Source organism: Phocoena phocoena, chromosome 6 (genome assembly GCF_963924675.1).
Source record: "Phocoena phocoena chromosome 6, mPhoPho1.1, whole genome shotgun sequence".
NCBI classification, from domain to species: Eukaryota; Metazoa; Chordata; class Mammalia; order Artiodactyla; family Phocoenidae; genus Phocoena; species Phocoena phocoena.
In genome coordinates, this window is record NC_089224.1 from 60,545,818 (window position 1) to 60,569,723 (window position 23,906).

The 23,906-nt window shown below is 41.7% G+C and overlaps 1 protein-coding gene across 1 annotated transcript in view; it reads right to left on the reverse strand.

The window, feature by feature from the left end:
• Positions 1–23,906, reverse strand: part of SLC1A1 (solute carrier family 1 member 1) — a 60,482-nt gene that overhangs the window by 28,602 nt on the left and 7,974 nt on the right. Inside the window, exon 2 of the mRNA XM_065879278.1 lies at positions 7,291–7,431. Coding sequence (XP_065735350.1) covers positions 7,291–7,431 — 141 coding nt within the window. The remainder of the gene's footprint in view (positions 1–7,290; positions 7,432–23,906) is intronic.

Consider the following 23,906-nt stretch of genomic DNA (forward strand, 5'->3'; position numbering starts at 1 on the left):
AGACTCTCCTGTTCCTCTGTGATTGATACTGACAAAGATTCTTTGCTTGACCACTTTAGTCAGGCTCCTGAACCTTCTCCTAGGCCTAACTGTGGACTTCACTGTAAAATCTAGTTTTAGCAAGAACCCTGCTAAATCAGTTTAACCAAAACCCCTATACCTCAATATCTGATCACTCTCCATATCTAATCAGGTTCCTCATTCTCCACCACCCCTCAGGGGATATCTGATTAACCTGGCCTGTCTTCAGCAAGAATCCTGTTAAAGGTCAGTTTAGGCAGAATCCCGCTTACCTCCGACGTTTCCTCACAGTAACCTTCCATCCACTGTTCTCACTACTCAGTTTCTTGGCTATCAACTCCCAGTGGCTCATGTTGTATTCATTTGGAGTTGAACCCACTCTCTTTCCTCCACTGCAAAATCCCATTGCAGTGGTACCTCTACCTACCATGATGGAATAAAGTCTGCCTTACCATCTTGGACTGTCACTGAATTTTCTTTTAAATAATACTTCCTCGCTTGTTCAGGGTGTTCCTTTGGAGATAATGACACAGGTGGGAGTCACTGCTCTAACTTGCTTCGCATGCCTACAGGCTCACGTCGACCTCCCAGGAAGGCGCACAAATCACATGAAGCCATGCCCTCAGCCTTCCATTCTCATGCCTCCTCCCCAGGTTTGCAGCATTCCAGTCCAAGTCTCACTGTCCTCCCAAGATGCCATGCCTTCTGCTATTTTCTTCTGCTTGGAATGCCTGCCTCACTTCATCTGATTCCTATCTCTTCTTCAAAACTCCACCCAATGTCCCTTCCCCGTCCTCATTCCCACAAAGCACTTATCACACAGCATTGCAATGTAGTTTCCCTTTCTTGAGGGACAGGACTTCTCTTTATATCTTGTATGCCCAGCACAGAGCCTGGGACATTGAAGATGAAATGAATGAATGAATGAATGTCGTTTCCCAGATCCATGTACTCCACAAAGGAGGTTCCTTAGAATCCTTGCATGATTTCTCACTCATTTTTTCTATTTTTTTAACAGGAGAAAAGTATACACATTTATTTAATACAAGTTTTACAGGACATGGAAGCCCTCATAAAGAATGAAGTCCCAAAGAAATGGCAAAACCTACTTGCTTTCACATTAGGTTGACAAAGAGAGGCAATTGAGGCAATTGTGGAAAAGTGACTCAAGTATATGAGGCTCACTCCTTTTTTTTTTTTTTTTAAGAAACAAAACCAGGTTAACTCAGTTGAACAGAGCTGTGAACCAGTCTAGCAGCACTGGTTTAGGCAAAAGGAAAGCTCATTCAGGGTGGACTCTCTGGGCTTCACTATGTCAGGGACTGAAGCAGGGAATAGTCTTGCTGCTTTTCTCTTTATTACTGTGGCCAGTGGTACATTCATTATGGGAACTCCATTCCTTATGTATACAATGTACCCCTTCCTTCTTTGGAGAAAACACGTTGTAGAAACCCAGTTAATATAATAAGTCCTCTGGCTTCAATAACTGTGTTCTAACACAACAAAAGTTTCTTGTTGGTCTTAGGGGAATGTTTAATTCATGTGTGCGAAGCTGTTTAGGCCATCTTATTTTCTTGGTTCCCAAACAAATCTGGGAAAAGAGAAAGGAGGCACTTCTTGAAATGCAGGCAGAGTCCAGTGGTTCCAGATAGTGCAAATGAGGTAAGATGTTCATTCTCAGCCTGTGTGATTCTAAGCTCCAGCAGTAAGTTTTAAATTTATAATCCATCTTGAAGTGGCAATTTTCGTAGAGACTAAACTATATAAAAAAGCCACCAATGTTTCAAGAAAAGCATGCATACTTTCCCCCATAGATGAAGTTGATATTGGATGCTCTTAGTTACCTAATAGCAAGCTGTACAGCCAAGTGATATGTGAGTCTTCAACTCTTATACCTTCTGGCCAACAAGGGGACTCATGGACTTGCGTGGCTAGCAGAAGACCTGGGATCCATGACCAGGTGGATGGTAGGAACTTCAGCCTCTCACAGGGTTAGTTTGTTTTCACACAGTTAACCAGTGTTTTCTGAATTAAACTGAACCTGTTTCAGGGAGGCACATGCCATGATTCTTTCCACTGGAGGGTGTGGGACAGCTTCCTGGTACACAGCCGATTATGAGTAAATGAATACGTATCCTTAAAAAAAATGCCCTCCCCAGCCTAGATGATCCCAGTATGTCACCACCTGCAAAGTCTGAATTTAAAAATAGGGATCTTGGGCTTCCCTGGTGGCACAGTGGTTAAGAATCCGCCTGCCAGTGCAGGAGACACTGGTTCAAGCCCTAGTCTGGGAAGATCCCACATGCTGCAGAGCAGCTAAGCCTGTGCGCCACAATTACTGAGCCTGCACTCTAGAGCCTGCGAGCCACAACTACTGAGCCCACGCGCCTAGAGCCCGTGCTCCGCAACAAGAGAAGCCACCGCAGTAAGCCTGCGCACTGCAACGAAGAGTAGCCCCCACTCACCGCAACTAGAGAAAGCCCTTGCGTGGCAACAAAGACCCAACGCAGACAAAAATAAAATAAATTAAAAAAAAAAAAATTAAACAAAAATAAAAATAAAAATAGGAGTCTCCAAATACCTTGATACTTCACTTTATCTGCTCCATCCTTCATTCTTGTGTGTCTTCACTTCTTATAAGTAGTATTTGCTTGGTGTGTTGGTTTGTCACTCAGATTCCATCTCAATTAGACTGTATCTTGAGAGTTAGAATCTAGTCTTAAATTTATCTCACCAGAGGTCAGCTGCCAGCTGGTCTCCTATGATTTTTGTAAATAAACATTTTATTGGCAACGCAGCCAGGCCCAATCATTTACATATTACTGACTGCTGCCCTTCTGTGATAACCAGTTGGATAGTTGGGTAGGGACAGTATGGCTCAAAAGCCTAAAATATTCACTATCTGGCCCTTTACAATAAAAGCTTCCAGATCCCTGCTTGAAAGAAAACCTACTCACACATATATTCTAATAAATACTGTTTCTATCTAAGCCTTAATAAATACTGGCTGTTGCTTAATAAATACTGTTTAAATCAAAGCCTTCGTTAAACCAGTAATGGAAAACCTTTGCCCCTGGAGGTGCGGTCAAATGGTTGTCATTGCAGCTTCTGCATCAGGGGAGTAAGACAGCATTCTGGAAAGATGCTCAGGGAATTTCTTGGAGCAGGCACCAAGGAGCTGTTCCATTCCTGTGCTGGAGGCTCCAGTCATTATAATTTGTATATTAAAGAAAATGTGACCTGAATTTAAACTCACTGGCTGATAAGAATGGGCCAGGATTTTCCAGAGCCACAATTCTAAGGCATGGCCAAAAGCCATTTCCCCTGCTATTTCCCTGGTGGTGTGATATAAATACAGCTTACAGACCCTAATGTTAACAGAGACTAAGCACTGATATTCTGCACATGGCACACGTGTGTCCCTCAGGATGTAAATTAAGGGTAGGATTCTGTTAGTGCCTACACTATCCGCCTCTGAAAATGCCTTGAGATTATGTCTATTGTTCCTCCTCTCTCTCTTTTTTTTAAATTAATTTATTTTATTTTATTTTTTATTTTTGGCTGCATTGCATCTTCGTTGCTGTGTGCCGGCTTTCTCTAGTTGCAGCGAGCAGGGGCTACTCTTCTTTGCTGTGTGCAGGCTTCTCATTGCGGTGGTTTCTCTTGCTGCGGAGCACAGGCTCTAGGTGCATGGGCTTCGGTAGTTGTGGCACATGGGCTCAGTAGTTGTGGTTTGCGGGCTCTAGAGCACAGGCTCAGTAGTTGTGGCGCACTGGCTTAGTTGCTCCGTGGCATGTGGGATCTTCCCGGACCAGGGCTCGAATCCATGTCCCCTGCATTGGCAGGTGGATTCTTAACCACTGTGCCACCAGAGAAGTCCTTCTTTTTTCTGTTTTAAAGCAAATTCCAGACATTATGTCATTTCATCCCTACATAATTCCACACACTTTTGATAAAAGAGCATTTTCTTACGTAACTAAATGCCATTATCACCGCTAACAAAATTATCAACAATTTCTTGATACCATCTCATAACCATTGTATATTCAAATTTCCCTGATTAATGTGACATCTGATCCTCATCATCACGTAAAGAGATATTCTTCCTGTTAAAACAGCTATAAAGTAAGTAGTTTTACATCAGCAGAGCCTTTGATGGCAGAGGTTTTTTTCCTACGTGTTATGCAAGATTATGCATAAGCACAGATCATTAGTCTTAGGTCTCAGTTTTGCTTGTCTCTACCACTAATTTATGCATCCTTAGGGCACTCACTCAACTCTCCCCCACTTCCAACATGTATTCTCCTTTGTCCTAATAAATGTATAAAATAAGCTCTTGACCTGCTGGATTTATAAAGGCTTTCAAAACTTGAAAACTGTTCTTCCTGTGTATTTTCCATAGCCATCTTCTGCTTTACTCTCCTGGTTCTGTGCTGGGTGGGGAGGTTGAGGACCACTGCAGGGTTTGGGGGAAGGACCACACACCAGGTGAAGGTGGTGCTGAGCTGCAGGGACAGGGAGCAGAGCTGGGGAGGAGAGTGGGAGGGAAACTACCAGAGGAAAGGCTGGAGGAGCACAGAGCAGAATCCATCCTACTTTCTTCTTCTGGAAGGAAGGAAGGAAGGAAGGAAGGGAGGGAGGGAGGGAGGGAAGGAGGGAGGGAGGGAGGGAAGGGAGAGAGAGAGGAAGGAAGGGAAGGAAGAAAGAAAATACAAAACAAAACAAAAATAACGTGTGTTTGCCTTGAAAATGCAAAGAAAGCTCAGTGAATCACTTTTTCTTAGTATCAGGATCTAATCATTGTTAGCCATTTGGTTTTGATCCCAACTCTTAAAATGTATATACATTTTAATAAAATTTGGATTGTACACAATATCTTGTTGTTTAATTTGTTTTATCCTTCTACTTTATATTGTATCAGGAACATTTCCACCTTCATTAACTATGTTTCCAAAACAAAGTGTTTAATAGTTGCATAGAATCCTAACTTACAGGTATAACATACATTTAGACAGCTTATAATTTATCACCATTATTAAAAAAATGTTACCATGAACATCCTTGTACCTAAATCTTTGAACATATCTCTGGTTATTTCTTAGCAGTAAATTCATCAAAGTAGAAATACTACGTGGAAAGGTCAGAACGTGCTCCAAACTGCCCCCAGAAAGTTTGTTCCAATTATACAGTAACTGAAAGTGAATGAATGAGCCCATTTCCCCATAACCTTGCCTTCATATTGTTATTATTTTTTCCTTTTAATCTGACAATTTAAAACACAAATATAGCATCATCGTTTCCATTCTGCTTTGTTCATGTCCCTTGAATCTTTGATCATTTTATCACTTTATGTCAAAAGAATGGGTAGTTGTTCTGATTTCTAACTCCTATTTAACTGCTGGGGATTTGGTGAAGGAAAATTGTAGAAATTTCCAGACCTGTGCTATACCTTCAAAAAGCAGCTAGGCTATGTGAATGGAATGCTGAGGGTTGCAAATTATTTTCCTAGATTATTTGCAAGGCTGAGCTAGCACCCAAAACAGCCAGACTGCAAAAATCTCACTAGTTATTGAATACCAAGAGCAGTATATATTTTCAAACATCCTACAACTAGTCCATAGACGTAAGTATCAATCACTAAGTAGTTTATGAACTTCGTGCAATCGCATGTAAAATACAGTATATATGTACAATCGTGAACACTTTTCTTGGGAGAGAGTCCAAAGCTTTCATCATGTTCTCAAAGGAGCCTAAGAAGAGATTAAGACTCTTCAATATGGAGAAAATTCTAAGGGGTTGTAATGGCAGTGTCTACAGGGAAAGGCAGGTAATGTAAATGAGTGAAGTAGATGAGGTATTAGGCAATAGGGAGTGGTGGGGACTGTGGCATCCTCAAATGCATTTGCTCCAAGTAAACAGAGTAGCTGTTTCTCAGCTCCAAACCACTGTTGGTGTGTGGGAACATGGCTCCAATGTTTCCTGATCTTATTTTTTTTTCAGAGGAAGCCAGAAATCTGGATGCTTACATGAAGTCTTCCAAATTTTAAATGCTTACAATCACTTCTACAAATAAACAAACATTATATGGTACAAATGACTGGTCTGCTGATTTGGCCCTCTGGCTGCAGGGCCTAAAAGAAGCCAGTCATTTCAAAACATAATTATACTCTCTTCAGGTCTGTAATAGGCCAAGAACACCAACACCCAAGGGACTCTAGTCTGATTGGAGTTTGGCACTTCAAAAGGTCAATGGCCAGATCCACAGCTCAAGCAATGCATTGCTGAACGCAGAAGATCCTGACACCCACCCTCCCTTAACCCAGCCAATGTCCAGTACTCTACATAGATCAGTCCTAGGTCTCTTTAGTGGCAGTAGAGAAAAATGTAGAAGAGGCCATGCCGAGAACCCTAATTGCCTGGTTGTATAAAACCATGATTTTCAAGCTGGCAACACTAGTGATTGCCACATTTTACCTACTGCCAGAACGAAGGTAAGGACAAGAAACTATGGAATGCACAGAGAAGCTTACCATACCCAGACAAATGACATTTTTGTAAGCCAAATTAATCTCTATCTATATCAAGGCGCTTGTTCTTTAAAGAGACCCTGCAATATAATGATCTATAAGGAAAAAATCATTTCCAAATTCAACTGCATCACAAGTTCAGATTTAAGAAAACCAGGTTTTTAAAATATGGTGCCAAGCCATCATTAAACCTTTTCCACAGCATGTGACTGCTGGTCCCCTGGGCAAATTTCCAAGGCAAGTATGTAGCAAGTTCTGAGTTCTGTGGAGAAGTGGATGTGAGTGAGGAGAGGGGACAGAGGACTCTTAAGGCTGTCGCTGACAGGGTAGGGGGCAGGACGGATGCAGCTGAGAAACAAACGAGTAAACTACTGAAAACATGATCAATACTGACAACCACATTTTCCCTGAGGATACCGGCTGACATCTCATTGACCAAATATGCCTTTTCTTTTCCTTCCTCATAAGACGTTATACGGCTGGTCAAATGAAGATCTGAGCTGCGGTGGACAGTGCTACAGGCAGAGCAATGCCACAAAGCAATGCCACTTTGTGAATAATGAAATATTTCACTCAAGCAAATATATACTTTCCAAGTGAGGGGTGTTTTGTGTGTGTGTGTTTGTGTGTGTGTGTGATACATCAAGTGCATTTTGACTTTTTCCATAATAAGAAAAGAACAACTCAGGTGATGGGATGGCTCCTTAAATAATCATGGAGAATGTCAGTTTTCTCAAGGTACCTGTAATCATGCTGGATATAATTAATGGTAAAACGATGAGTTTCAGCATTCTCATTAGAATTTCTCCAGGAAAGGAAAAGTAGAATTTCTCCAGGTTAGAGAGCTTGCTGTATTCTCGAACCAAAACGCCTATGGCAATCCCTAAGAAAAACAAGAATTGGAAAGAAGAAAGGAACAACATTGAGTTCTTCTGTATAAATTTCTACGGAAAAATACCACCCCCAGTGCAAATTTTAGTGGCAAGAAAAACAATTTTGATGATCTCCCATGAGTCTGTAAATGTGAAGACTTAAAAAACAAATCACATTTTAAAAGGTAAAGAGTACAAGTACACGTTATTCAGCAAATCTGGAAAAAGTGTAGTTTGTGTGAAAGCTTTTGTTTTCATTTCTTTTCTTCCCCTTCAATTATATTTATTATCATGACAAAACATCTAAGAATACTGTGAGAAGGAAAAAAAAGTTCATCTTAGTCAACCCAATATAACTATTGTTTTTACACACCACTTTTATTCTGTCTACCTATAGATATTTTACATATTTTATAGTTTACATATCAGTTTGTATTTTTCTCATATTATTTTAATAATAACTTTAGAAATACTCTTCTCTTTTTTAATTGAAGTATAGTTGATTTATAATGTTGTGTTAGTTTCAGGTGTACAGCAGTGATTCAGTTATATATATATATATATATATATATATATATATATATATATATATATATATATATATTCTTTTTCAGATTCTTTTTTTCCCTTATAGATTATTACAAGACATTGAGTATAGTTCCCTGTGCTATAACGTAGGTCATTGTTGGTTATCTATTTTATATATAGCAAGGAAATGTTCCATATCAAGAAACATACATTCTCTGAAAGCTTGCCTTAATGTTAATATGAACTTCTTCACTTGTGATGACTTTGACAACTAAAAATCACAAATTCTATCAATAAATATTTCTTCTTTATCCTCTTCCAAATGGTTCTAATAACATCTAATTGGTTTACTCCCCCCCATCCCCAGGAACCCTCACTCCCTACTACCTTTTATTAACCGAGAAAGAAATTGGGTTGGGATGACTCACACATCTTTTTTTTCTTCATCAACCTCTGATGGATGTCATGCTAATTGGAAGTAAAATGACTAGAGGACAGGAAGATTCAAGGAGGATATCACTGGATATGTTAATTCACAAATTCAAGTAATTAGTATGTGAAAACTTAGAGTTATTTGGGTACCGTTAAGAATGCTAGGGCAAATGAAAAGAGATGTGAATCATAATCAATACTAGAGTTTTCATTTCAATTCTGGTATACTTCTCATGCCCACTAGTAGACCAAATAGATGAACCACATAAGATACATTTGTGTAGTAACCTTATCTTTAGCTTACTTTTATTTTCCTGCATTAGCAGGTGGATTCTTAACCACTGCGCCACCAGGGAAGCCTTGGATATGGGTTTTTATGGGAGACATAAAAGAGTCACCACGAGGAATCATTTAAAAGCAATCAAAGGTGACAAGCACAATGAATAGGTTACTATATTTAGTCATGAAAGCTTGATAGAAAGCTTTTTTGTGGCTCAAGGGCTTAGTTGCTCCGTGGCATGTGGGATCTTCCCCGACCAGGGCTTGAACCCATATCGCCTGCATTGGCAGGCGGATTCTTAACCACTGCACCACCAGGGAAGTCCACCATTCTTAATTATAGAGTCGAAATATATTTTAATGATTTTTCACAGTTTACATCAAAGGTTGTAAATGTCCAAGGCCAGAAGTCCGGGCAGAAGTGCGAGAAACAGGCCTGAGGGGCCTGTGGTGGTCCTGACAGCTCCAGCCAAGCAGTGTCACATGGAAGTGAGGGTCCAGGGTGGCCTCATCTTCTGAATTTTTTACAGAGAAACTAAGAATCTGGGTCATTGTGTGAAACCACTCAATTTTTAAATGTTAATGAAAGCTTAAAAACAATTGTTAAGCTCTGTGAGGTCACACTAAATACTTCTGCAAGCCAACTTCCTGTTGAGCTGTCATCTTTTATTCTGGTTTTCCCACTGAAGACAGTATAGGAACATGATAAAACACAAGAGGGAAAGCTGCTGTGTTCAAAAGAAAGCAAACACCACAGGGACCAGGAAATGATCATGATGACCTCGTACAGTCTCCCATGTTTTTGAGTGAATCCTGCAAGTGTTACCTAACTTCTTGCACATAACACAGGAAGAGAGGCCAAAGAGAGGATGCTGCCCCTGCCATCGAGAACCTACATTCTAGGAGGCAGGACAGGACATGCACAATAATGATAGAAGCGCTTGCGAGTCTACAGAGGAGCCCACCCCAGAGTCTGTAGGAATTCAAGACTTTCTTGAAATTCCCATTAGGCTAGATTAAGAAAGGGAGAGGTTCAGATACACCTTCCATAATAGAATAGGAATTCAAAAGGCAGGTATTATTGAAGAAGAAGGAAAGTGGGGGAAACACCCAAAGACAGAGGAGTCAGGAGAAGAAGAAACACTCATCAAGTGCCTCTGTCCTAAGCACCTTTACAGTCATCTAATCTAACAAGCCTTTATTCTACAATGTACAGTTGTCCCTGCATTACTTTAACCACAGGGGAGTGATTCCAGGAGCCCCTGCATATACCAAAATCCAAGGATGCTCCACTACCTTATATAAAATCATGTAGCACAATGAATACATACAAGAAAGGTTAGAAAACTTGCCCATGGTCACATGGCCAGCCTTGAGACCAGGTCTGTCAGACCCCAAAGTGCAGCTCCTTCCATGAAGAGGTTACAAGGATGTGTTTGGCCAGTGGTTTGGCTGGTGCTCGAGGCGTGGTTTAGAGAACTGAGACAGAAACCTAAGTTGGGGCACACCATGAAAGGCCTAGAATGCCAGTGAGGAGAATTTATACTTCCCTAAGCGTAGGTCCCTTCCGATAACTGGGTCATTGTGCAGATTAAACAAGAGAAACCATGTGTTACACTATAACGTAATATAACAAGATTAGCTATTAGTAGAGATAATGAGAAGCCATTGAACATGTTTGCATAGCGGTGGGCCTGGACTGGAGATAAAGCTGGCTGAGGTATGTAGGGGCTGAGATATGTAGGAAACTGTCCAAATGTTCAGGCCATTCAGGGTAGGTGTACAGTGGTGTCTTTAGAAGGATGCCTGGGGTGAAGGGCTCAGCTCTGAAGTCAGACACATCTGATTTGGAACCTGGCTCTTTTGTGGAATCGCAAGTCACTTCCTTTTTCCTTGTGGCAACTCCAAAGAGGAACCAGGCTAGCCCTAGTACCAGAGCGGTTCTCTAAAAGGATCTGGAACTGAAGGCCAGTCACAGGGACGTGGCTTGAATTCAGAAAAAACATTTTTAGGTGGCTGAAGAGAAGTGACTTTCCTAACAACTTGCTCAAGTAATCTTTCAGTTCAGGGAAAACACCAGACTGGAAGGAGGGAGGAGGATCTAATTCCTTGCCCCATACTGAAAATGTACAGGACAGAAGCAATCAGAATGCTGTGCTTCCTGCACGCACTGCCTGGCCTTCCAGGAAGGGCAGGAGATTCTGACAGTAGCAGCCTGGTCGGAGAGGGGGAGAGGATGCTCAATGTGGGTCCAAGAGTCCATTCTGGCTGAAAAGATAACTCTTTGCCAAGAGGATGCTAGGACCCAGAGAAAGAATTCTCAGACTGCAACATCCTACGAGTAAAACCGGATGGATGTCTGGAGGAACCTAGCCAGGCTGAGTAAGCTCTCCATCTCCCCACCTCTGGACATTCCCCTCCACACTGATACTGGTGTTTGCCAAGGAGTTTGTATTCTGACCTCTTCATGGGCTGTCCACTCTCCCAGGGTAATCCTATCTGCTCTTATAGATTCAGTTTCCACTTCTATCTCCTGCCTCATTCTGTCTCCCAAGTTCCAGGTCTTCAGGCAATCTCTACCTAGATATATATAACTCAACATGGGACCCAACATACTAAAAATAAACCTATCATTCCTTCTCCCAGAAGACTTCTGACTTTTCCTCCTGGGTTAGCTGGTGGTTTTAAAATAGGTCCACACATTATTTGACACTCTTTCCATCAGGAGATGGAGTCTCTGTCCCCTTCCCTTAAACCTGGGTAGGTCTTTGTAATGGCCTTAATAAAGAAAATACAGCACAAATGAGCCTGCATGGAGTCTGAGGCTAGCTTAGAAAAGGGGTGGCTTTTGATGGTTTCTCTTCTTGGGACACTCACTTTGAAGCCCTGAGGTACCATGTAAAAAGTCCAGCTACCCTGAAGCTGCCCTGCTGGAGAGACCACATGGGAGAGCGAGTGAGTGAGTGAGTGACAGAGAGAGAGAACAGCTGTCTGAGTCTTCCAGGCAGTAAACACGTGAGTGATGGCCCTTCAGTTGACTCCAGCCCAGCCACCATATCCCTGCAATCACAAAAGTGACCTCAAGTAAGAATTGTTTAGCTGAGCCCAAATAATTCTCAGAACGACGAGGGATAATAATATGATTGCTATTTTAATCCACTAACTTTGGAAGTAATTAGTTACACAGAAATAGATACCTGGGAGTTCCCTGGTGGTGCAGTGGCTAAGACCCCGAGCTCCCAATGCAGGGGGCCCGGGTTCGATTCCTGGTCGGGGAACTAGGTCCCACATGCATGCTGCAACTAAGAGTTTGCATTCCACAACCAAGGAGGCTCCCTGCCGCAACTAAGATCCAGCACAACCAAATTAATTAATTGGCTTATTAATTTAAAAAAAGAAATAGATACCTGGAAGAGTTCCCTATCTTCCTAAATTGTGTTGTCACTGCAGACATTTTTTGAGGGCTGTGTAGACTATGGTCAGGTACTGTTCTAAGCATAATTAACTCTGACTGATCTTCACAACTCTGTGAGGTGACTTCATTTTCAGGTGAGAGACGGAGGCACAAGGAAGTAAAGTAGCTTGCCCAAGGTCCACAGGAAATAAGTGACACAGCTGAGATACCGAAGCAGTCTGGGTCTAAAGTGGTACACTTTGGGGACATTCTAGACAACTCTGCATCCCATCCCAGGCCCACATCGAACAGCCACCAAGTTCTGCTGATTCTACTGTCTAAACAACTCTCCAATCTGTCTCTCTCCCTTCCATCCTCACTGCCACCACCTTGGTTCAGGTCGGCCTCATTTCTCACTAAGACTATTTCATCAACTTCCTAACACTCTCTCTGCTTCTGGTCTTGTCTCTTCCAGTGCATCCTCCAAATCAAAGCCAGAACGATCTTTCTGAGATGCAAATCTGGCTGAGTTACTTTCCTGCTTAAAGCCCTTTCAATGGTTTCCCATCACAGGGTGGCATGCAAGCTCCTTGGTCCGCCCTACCCCCAGCCCCGCCCCAGTGCCCAGGTCTCTGAGGCTGTGCACATAGGCCCTCTGCTTTCCGACTTTACTTGTTTACCATTTCAGCAACTTCAAAACTCAGCTCAAGGGACTTCCCTGGTGGCGCAGTGGTTAAAAATCCACCTGCCAATGCAGGGGACACAGGTTCGAGCCCTGGTCTGTGAAGATCCCACATGCTGCAGAGCAACTAAGCCCGTGCACCACAACTACTGCGCTCTAGAGCCTGCGAGCCACAACTACTGAGTCCATGTGCCACAACTACTGAGCCTGGCGCAACCAAATTAATTAATTGGCTTATTAATTTAAAAAAAGAAATAGATACCTGGAAGAGTTCCCTATCTTCCTAAATTGTGTTGTCACTGCAGACATATTTTGAGGGCTGTGTAGACTATGTTTTCAGCCAAAACTACTGAAGCTGGCGTGGCTGGAGTCCGTGCTCCGCAACAAGAGAAGCCACCGCAGAGAAGCTGGCGCACCGCAACGAAGAGTGGCCCCCATTCACAGTAACTAGAGAAAGCCCTCACGCAACAAAGACCTAACGCAGCCAAAAATAAATAAATTTATTTAAAAAGACAAAAACAAAAACACCTCAGCTCAAGGGTGTTTGGAAAGCCTTCCCAACCTCCTCCATGTGACGTGTGTCCAGGTAACAAGGCAGGCCCTGGCTGGCCCTGCAGGTGTGGAGTTAAGAAGATCCCTTATCTTCCACGCCCCAAAATACCAAAAACAATTAGATCAGATATCCTCCGTAGGAGGGCAGCATCAGTCCACTGGAGGCTTCACTCTTCACAGGAATGAAAAGACACCAGAAAGAAAGAATTCCTCACACCATTTAAACATAGAACATCTCCTGAAACACTGGCCCTGTCTGTACCAGCCAGACTCTTAAGGTGTGTGTGTATGTTTAAGTGTACTTATCATACAGTAAGACTGAACTTTAGTGCACAGTCTTATGATTTTTAACATGTGTTAAAATTCTTACAACCACCGTCAAAATTAGGATATGCAAAGAGGATAGTTCTATCACCCCTAAGAACTCCCTTATGCTATACCTTTACAGTGATACACACACACACACACCCTGTCCCTAACCTCTGGCAACCTCTGATTTGTTCTCCACCACTATGTTTTTTTCTTTTTGAGAATGTCTTGTACATAGAATCATACTCTACGTAGCCTTTTAATACTGGTTACTTTCACTAAGTATGATGCACTTGAGATTCATCCATGTTTTCTGCATATCAATAATATGTTCCTTCTTCTTGATGAATGGATCACCTCTTATAGGTGGACAGTATTTATTTTTTCATTCACTGAAGGACATCTGGGTTGCTTCCTGTTTTGGGTGATTATGACTAGAGCTGCTATAAACATCTGTGTATAAGTTTTTGTGTGAACATAAGTTGTTCTCTTTCTAGGGTATACACCCAGGAATAGGACTGCTGGGTCATATGGTAAGTGTATATTTAACTTCTAAGAAACTGCCAAACTGTTTTCTAGAGTGGTTGTACCATTTTACATCCTCACCAGCAAGGTTTAAGAGGACCAGTTGCTCCACATCTTCATCAGCACTCAGTACTGGATTTTTTTATGTTAGTCATTCTAATAAGCATGTAGTGGCATCTTGTGTTTTTTCGTAATTTATCCTTGTTTTATTGAGATTTAATTGACATACAGCACTATATAAGTTTAAGGTGCATAGCACAGCGATTTGACTTACATACATTGAGATGATGACCACAAGAAGTTTACTGAACATCCAGCATCTCACATAGATACAAAATTAAATAAACAGAAAAAAAACCTTTTCCTTGTCTCATTGTGGTTTTAAGTTACATTTCCCTAATGGCTAATAATGCTGAACGTCTTTTTGTGTGTTTACTTGACAACCTCTTTGGTGAAGTGACTTTTTAAAGTTGGATTATTTGTTTTCTCACTATTGAGTTTTGAAAGTTATTATTATGTTCTGGATACAAGTTCAGACATGTTGGCTATGTGATCTGCAATCATTTTTTCCTAGTATGTAAGATTCTTCAGTCTCTTTCCCCCACCCAGCTTTATTGAAATATAACTGACAATTAAAAATTGCATACATTTAAGGTGTACAACTTTATGATTTGTTGTGTTCATTCTCTTAACATTGTCTTTCATAGAACAAAGGTTCTTTTTTTTTAATAAAGTCTAATTTATCAATTTTTTCTTTTATGAATTCTATTTGGTCATAATATCTAAGAACTCTTTGCCTAACTCTAGGGGCAAAGACTCTGAAAATTTTCTTTTTTACTCTTCTTCTAGATCTATGATCCGTTTTGAGTTAATTTTGTATAAAATATGATGTTTAGGTAGAGGTTCTTTTTTTTTTTTTTTTTTGCATATGAATGTCTAGCTGTTCCAATACCATTTGCTGAAAAGACTTACTTTCTTCTTTGAACGGCTTTTGCATCTTTGTCAAAAATCTGGAATCTCTATTCTATTTTATTGACTTATGTGCCTATCCCTTCACCAGTATTACAAAGTCTTGATTACTGTCATCTGTGATTCTTCCAACTTTCTTCTTCTTCTTCCAAATTGTTTGTTATTCCTTTGCCTTTCCATATAAAGTTTAGAATCAGTTTGTCTGATATATCTACAAAAAATACTTCCAGGATTTTGACTAGAATTGCATTAAAACTATAAGCCAATTTGAGAAGAACTGACATCATCATTATGATGTATCTTCCAATCTACGAACAGGTATGACTGTTTATTTAGGTCTGGAATTTCTTTCATCAGTGTTCTGTAATTTTCAACTATAGATCCTATTCATACTTCTTGTTAGATATATACCTGATCTTTTACTTTTTGGAGCTATTTTAAATAATATTTTAAAATTTCCATTTCCAATCTTACATTGTTAGTATATAGAAATAACAAATGCTTTCTTGGGAATTGATCTTGTATCTTGCAACCTTGCTAAATTGCTTACCAGTTTTAGGAGTTATTCTGTAGATTCCTTGGGATTTTCTATGTAGAAAACCGTGCCATCTGTGAACAGGGTAAGTTTTATTTCTCTCCAATCTATGTTCATTATTTCTTTTTCTTGCTGTATTGCACTGGATCAAGCTTCCAGTGAGATACTGAATAGAAGTGGTAAGAGTGGACATCCTTGCATTATTCCTGATTTTAAGGGGAGAGCATTCAGACTTTCATCACTAAATATGACACTAGCAATAGGCTGGGTTTTTGGGGTTCAGGGGGTTGTTTTTTTAAAATTCTTAAGAGTTTAAAGCAAAAATTCAATTGTGGTCCTTGCTTAATTTTCCTTCCCCTCCCTCAGGCTTTAAAGTAGTTTCTGTCTTAATTATTTTCAAAGTATGTGTTTATTATCTAAACAACTTCAAATGTTTCTGTAATGCTATGAATTCAATAAAGCTTAGCAATGAGTATACACCAAGTGCATTCAGGAAACAGTTCAGGAGCACAACAGATAAAAGGCAAAACATTTGCTGTAACTGCCACCCAATGTCCATTGTCTCTGCTGTTAATAGCATATCTCCCAACTCTCAATCTGTTTCAGGTCCAGCTCAAGTTATAACTAATTCAGAAGTTAGGGGAAGAGGGTGGGATGAAGGAGTGACTTTGGCCTGGCCCATCAGATAATCTCGTTTCCTTAGTACCAAGACTGATTATGGAATGGTCATTGACCCAATTAGGACTGAGTGAAACTCAGGCCAAGGCCCCAGAGTCTTGTTTGAACAGAGAGACATTTTCTCTTTTCTGCTGGGTATGAAGCAGGGATATAGAAACCTTGAACTGTGCTGGCAGCTATCTCACCACCAGTGGGAGTGTCTTACCTGAGAGTGAAAATAACACAAGAGTGCAAAGACTATATGTAAAGAGAGAATAGGACAGAATGATATTTTTGAACCCCTGAATTCAGCTGTACTTGAAACCACTCACCATTTCTGGGCTCTTAAATTCTCTGAACCATAAATTCTATGCCGACCCCCCACATTTCTGGCTTAAGCCTGTTCAACTGGGATTTTCTGTCACTTCCAATTAGAAGAGCGGGGAGAGCGAAAGTGTCACTGATATTCTGGGTGCCCCCTCGATCAACCACGCTGGCCCTCTTTGCATGAAAGAAAAGCTGGTTGATGTGAGGGCAAGGCCTTCTAGCTGTGGAAGCCATGGGGATGGGTCTGTGGGATAGGGCAAGGTAGGAGAATGGTCATGCTGGTACATGGTTACAGACGATACAGGAGTCATTATACCACTTACTTCTCAAAATGCCCATAGCAGAGGCCTCCAGTATTACCAGACACCATCAGACTAACTTCTCTACCATCATTCGTAGAACTTGATAATGGTGTCCCAAGAAAACCTCTTAGCATGGCATTCAATGCCATGTGGCTCTGTGCCCGTTATTCTCCCTTTGCCCTTTAGATTTACCTTCTGTCCTTTTCTGCCCCGCTTTGTGTCCCGGGAGAGTGATCTCTACCAATTGTGTAACCTGGGGTTCCTTGCCCTCTGGCTTTAGCTGGGTTTAGCCAAGGAGAAGCACTAACTGTGGATCTTAGGACAGAGAGAGAAAAGTTGGGGTATATGTTGTCTTCATTCCTTCCCTGTCCTGCCATGGTTCTGGTAGTGGCTATGTTCCTCTGTGGCCATACAGGTCCTATCAAGCAGCTCCTCTGTCGCAGCCCAGCCCCCAATGGACTGTGATAACACTGTCCCCCCTTCCCTTGACCATTCCGGCACAGGAGAGTTAACAGCTTCCCACAGTTACTAGCCCTGGGTGCCTCACCATCCCTTAACCCCACCTAACTCTGTCAGTAGTCCCTTGATTACAGTCTGTTCAGTTATATACTTCTGAGTGAGTGGATCATCTGTTTTCTGCCAGGTCTGCCCTAGCTGATATAGGCCCTCACATCTTCATCATCATTGATCTTATCATGTCCGGTCACAATAAACTCCTTGCTGTTTCTTAAAGATGCTCCTTGCTTTTGTGCGCTTGTTCGCAGATCCCCCTCCAAGGAAAACCCTTTGTCACTATCTTTGCCTAGTGAAGTGCTAATCACTCCTCAAAACAGAGTCACCTCCTCCAGAAAGCCTTTCCCAGGGTCTCTCCCCAGGTGAGATGAGTCTCTTCTCTGGGTCCTCCAGAGCTTCATCTGCATCTATTGTCCCCTCTAAAAGACCTCTATCTCAGCCCCTCCCTTCATCGCAAGTTCCCAAGGCATAAGCATTGTATGCTCACTTTTGTACCCCCACAATGTCCCAGGCACCAGTGCCTGACACTCCATGGATGTATGGTCAATACCTGCTGCACTGAAGTGAACCAGGAATGCATTATAATTGCTATTTAATGCATATGCCCAGGAAACCACTGCATTTTCTATTCGTTACTCATCAAATCTGATTACAAAAGGCAGGAGAAAATAGCTGAGATAGGGTACCATTAGCAGAGCGTGAAAACTGGGCTATAGGAATGTGGGTACAATTCTGCCACGTTGTCCCAGGGCCATCAAACCCAGAGAGGCATCATAAATATGGCCTCTCCAGTAATGGACAACGGCTATAGTAATGTACCCATGAGAAGTTAGGTGCCTGGTTCCTACACCTTGGGACTTCTCCCAGGCTTCTGGAGCCCCTGGAGTCCAAAGAGTCCCTTGGGTTCAAGTGAGGATAAGGCTGGTTATAGGACCAACCCACAGGAATCCAGTCTCTACAGCAAGCATTCAACTGGCTTAGAGGCCCAGCTTGTTCTAAGCTAGGAACAACCAGACTGTCCCTCCCCCCTAAAGATGGGTCAGTCCCACATACGTGTGTTTGGGTTATTTCCTGAGATACCTATCTATAACTTGACTTGTGGATTCTAAAATCTCCCGTTTCCTACCTGTGGTTGACTTTCTTTATTCTACTTTTTTTTCCCCCCTCTTAAAATGGTTCACGTCTGCTAAACTCATGGGTCATTCTACCGATCAGGTTATTTTATACATTCCTGTGAAAGATCTTCATCTACCTTGTGGCCATACTCCACTCTTTCCCCTCCTTGGTACCCAGGCAAATATTTGGTCTCCAAGTCCCTGAAGGAATGACAAGTCTCCTCACTCAGAGGTACACAGTTTGGAGAGGCCCTGGAATCCTTTGCTTGAAGGACACACCTTTTCCTCGGGTTTAACACCAGATTATCCAGGAACCCTACCTCTTTACAGTAACCAGTTTTACAACTCCCATAAACACCTTCTTGGTTCATTACACAATCTTAGGAAGGCTTCTTTCCACGTGTAAAAGAAATCTGACCATCTACCCCACAGTGGGCTTTAGTCAGGGGCAATTTGAGAGCAGGAAAGAGATGGACCTCTGCGAGAAAGAAGGGAGCCAGTCATCCTGGATTTTCTAGACCTGTCACAAGCCTGGAATCCCCATCTCGATGAACCCTGCATCCAGAGTGCTAAGTCTAAGTAACTGGGACTCCCCAACTTTCTCAGCCCATTCCTCACCTCTGCCTCAAAACTGTGTCACCTGCTTATTCTTACCATGTTCCTGCCTGCCAACTGTTTATCCCTCTCTTCTCCTAACCTCTATGGAGACTTAACTCTGACCTCTCCTTCCCCACTCCCAGAAGGACTGCAGAAATATTTACTTTCATCTTTAAATGAGTTAAGGTGTATTTGAAGAACTGTATAATATTTCCTAAATTAAAATGAAAGTGGTACCCAGTGTTGAAAGTTTGGGTCAGGGATTTCTGTCTCTAAATACCTCAGATGCTTCTCTTAACCCTAACTGAAAGAAAAAAGGCAAAGATAGACCAGCTTGTTTATTACTTCTGAAAGGAAAGAACACTCATGTATAGAATATTAAACATGTCATATAGCTACAAAGGGCCAGATGTCTTTTCACAGGGATGAGAGTTGGGCCCTAGAAAACACACGAAGATAACATTGTATATTAGTGTCTTCGAGGAATAACATTGTAACCAGGACTCAAGTTTTACAATTTGCATGGCTCCCTTTTTTCTTTGTTTATGGGAAACAATAACAAACATTTATAAGACACTTTATAGTTTTATAAAGTACCTCCACATGTTTAGCTCATTTGATAAAAACAATGGATTAGATTTAAGGTCTAGAGATAAGTATAAATGCATTTAAGATGACTGGCAGAGACCAAAAAAAGAAAAAAAAAAAAGAATCAAACATGGTGAGTATAATCTTTTCACAGTAATACTAGAGGATTTTGTTTATTCTTGGAATCTTGGAATGTTTTACGTTTGTGAGGATCTTCAGCCTCCTTTCTCAGTATTGCCCTCATGAACAGATGTTCCAGGGCATGGGGAGAGGCTGTAAAAGGGGAGAAAGAGAGAGAATCTAAGCAAAAAGTCACAGCTGCAAACCTCATTCACTGTGACGTACCAACACTTTCCCCTGGAACACAGAGCCCTGAACCGGATTCAAAAAGCCTTTAAAAACTCAGCGATGAGCACTGCAGGATCTTGATCTTGGATTCAATAAATCCAGTCTTCTGTGGTTACTTACTTGCAATTTAAAAAGCAGCCAAGGGGGCTTCCCTGGTGGCACAGTGGTTGAGAATCCACCTGCCAATGCAGGGGACATGGGTTCAAGCCCTGGTCCAGGAAGATCCCGCATGCCACGGAGCAATTAAGCCCGTGCACCACAACTACTGAGCCTGCGCACCTAGAGCCCGTGAGCTACAACTACTGAGCCTGCAAGCCACAACTACTGAAGCCTGAGCACCTAGAGCCCGTGCTCCGCAACAAGAAAAGCCACCGCAATGAGAAGCTCATACACCACAACGAAGAGTAGCCCCGCTTGCCGCAACTAGAAAAATCCCACGCACAGCAATGAAGACCCAACGCAGCCAAACCTTACCCAATCATTTCCACTTAAACAACAGTAGATGTAAACTTCTAATTTTTTTTTTCAAAATAAACAAGCTAGTCAGAGATTACTGGCAAATACTTATATTCAATGCAAATGGCAAACCAGTTACAAAGAAGACCTGGGCATGTTTCTCGGGGACTGTGGGTTCTGCACTGGCAGCAAACAAGAGCTCAACCTCTGTTACTCTGTGGAACTCAGAATTTCTCCCACGTGATGAAACCTCAGGAAATTCTCTAGGTGTGAGAAAGAAATCAATGAAGCGGAAGCAGAAATGGAGCAAACCTGTTATGTCTCCTGGTTGACAATTAACTTTTGCTAATAAAAAAAGTAAAAACTCATCTTCAGAATCTTTAACAACCAAGTCTGGTGTTTGTCCAAGCTGTTTAAGCTCAAGGTCTACTGGAACAAGCAGCACAGACAGGCTAATTAATCTCTTATCATAGAAATAATCTCCAGACAGGGACAGAATTGGGCAGAATTTGGACAGGGATGTGAAACGATGTGTGGAGGGGGAAAACCTAGAAAAAAATTCACTGAAAGACATAGGAGTTGCCAAATACCACATTCAAAAAGACTACCATCCAAGGGTGATTCAGCTCCACGCCATGGCCCAACTTTGGGAAGCCAGATGGATCTTCCAATCTCTCTAATTCTGTCCAGTTTCAGTATTGTATGGAATTATTAGTCTAATTAGTCCAAAGAACTCTCTGGAGATCAGGCTCATTCCTGTGCTGGTTTCCTGAGAAGGTCAGATCTTCCTCAGGGTAGAAAGATGCTCTCCATTCTGAAAGCTCCAGGGTCATGCTGAGCTCACACTAAAATGGCTTCAGAACTGTTAGTGATTAGGCTTGCCCTTCTTCTGGGGCCCCCAAACTAGGAGTAAAGTATATTTCAGATGACTCCAGCTTGGATAAGAGTTCCTCAGGGTCTTCACTCAAAAAACCATGCAACTTACTGGGTAACTAGGGGGTCGATGGGATAGGCTCATCAAGGATTGACCTCTTCTTCAATGAAGAAGGTTCTATAATCAGTCAAAAATATTTGGGAGCATCTCTTATGAAGCAGGTACCAGGTTAGATGCTATGAGTGTGACAGACCCATATAAGACAGCATTTTTTTTTTTTTTTAACCCTCAGGACACTGAGATAAGAAAGAGAAGCTGTAAAAACATAACAATACATATATTAAATAGTTTCATACAATACTGAAATCGGACACAAGATAAAGACCCCTGTACCCATATCATTATCTCTACCTGGGTTTGTCATCTTTCCAATCTTCAAGCCCAGAAATCCTACCACACCTGCTCAAGGCCATTCCTGGCCTCCTCCAATTCCCAATTCCACCTGTTTCTCAATTCCCCCTCTTCTTTGAAGGCCCAAGGCGTGTTGTAGCTTTCCTGCAGCATTTACAACACTTACACTCATATTAGTGATTTCTGTGCACATATTGCCTCTGATAGACTAAGACAAAACACAGACTTCAACTCTGTATCTCTTGTCCGTTAACATCAACACTTGTTCAATTTAAATTAATTGCAAAGTGAATAGATTTTCCCAGCAATGGACAATATTTTTCGTCTTACATGCCAGTTCCCTTTGATTAACAGTAGTTGCCTAGAGAAGAGTTTTGAGGATTCTGAGGTCATAGCAAAGCTCCAAGGTAAAGAGTGCTATAATCAATTAGTGATGTCTGCCACAGGGCAGGATTAGGAGTAGTGGTTCAAATGCAGTACAATTTGGGAAAATAAATTAAGGGTTATACGAGCACAGAGAAGGGAAATCATCTCTGACTGGCAGTCAGAGAAGTCTATATGATAAAAGTGAAAATTAGATCCACCATCAAGGATGGGTAGGATAACAGTGGGTGAAACACATGAGCAAAAGCAGTAGGGCAGGAGAGTATGACACATCCTGGGAAAGCAACTCTTAGACAAGCTCAACTAGAATAAGTTCAAATAGAAGGTTTACATGGGAGATGAATAGGGGAAGGACTAAATACTGTAGAATGTCTCAGGTTGAAGGACATGATAAAGAAAAGCCAAGAGACAGACAAGGGATGGAGTAAGAAGGAGGCTACTAGGCTTTATTTAGCTATTGTACAAGAGTGAAGTCTGCAAGAATGCTCTGAACTATCAATTAGGTGTATCAAGGTTCATTAGGAAGTAGCCTTGCTTAATAGTTAAGAACTGCAGTTTTGGAGTCAGACAGTCCTGGGTGCAAATCCCAGCTCTGACTGTGACCTCACGTGACTTAAGCCTTGTAAGTTTCAGTCTCCTTTTCTGTAAAAAAACTACACTTCTTACCTCATTGTGCTAAGGCTCAAATGGGAAATAATGTGCATAAAAGTCATAATAAGCCCTCAATAAATATTACCTATTGGGCTTGGTTACCCACAGAAAAAGAAATTTTCAAAGGAGAAAATGTGTCTCCGTCATTGTCTCATAATTTGGGAAATTTTATATGAAACTTGTAAAGTGGTTACGTGGCTCAGAAAACAATTAAGTATATGAAATAGCCACAGAAATAGAACAGAATCAGTTTATTTTCCAGTAATGCTCAGAGATTAGGCTTTTTGTGGTTAGGCATTTCTGGTGATGGTACATTTTTTTGTTGACTTAATTCTTTACTGAATTATAAGTAACCAGATAACTCTCAGGTGGTAGAAAAATAATTTAATTTTATAATCTTATTTAAGCATTCTCCTCTAAGGGTTTCCTCTTTAGTCAAGTAAGTAAGTACAGTTTTAACCCCCTGAGAGCACAGTTGTCTCAAATGCAGCTGTAAAAATTAACACACAGTGCAGACCCCTGCTGAGGTCACTTCTGAATAGAAGTTCCAGTCCCAAAGGCCACCACTTTGCTTCAATATGCAGACCTAGCAGAGTCACATGACGCTGGTATCAGGACCCTTCCTGGACACAGGAACATCTGCTGTGACAACTGTCCTGCTTGTGGACCCTGTTATGGACTCTGACCAACAAGGGCTCTGGGAACAAAGACCTTAGCCTGAGTGTGGAGGGATTGGTGGGAGGGTCTTGTTTCCTCAGTGCTGGTTCTGGGTCTCGTGGTAGAGAACAAGGCACAGAGTCCCCACTCTCCTGGCAGAGCGGGGACCACCGCCCAGAGCTCACACAACTGGGGCTGGGCCCGGGAGAGGAACCACCCAGGACACACAGCATGAAGTGTCTGTGAGCTGGGACAAGGTCTGCCCATCCCAGAAAGTGCAGGAGTATTTGCTGGAAAGGAAATATTCTACCTCTGGTAATGGAACAGACAGTGGGCAGATATTTTTCAAAGGTAGGGTAGTAACATTTCTGGCGATGAGTGAGTCACTGAAACACTTCCTT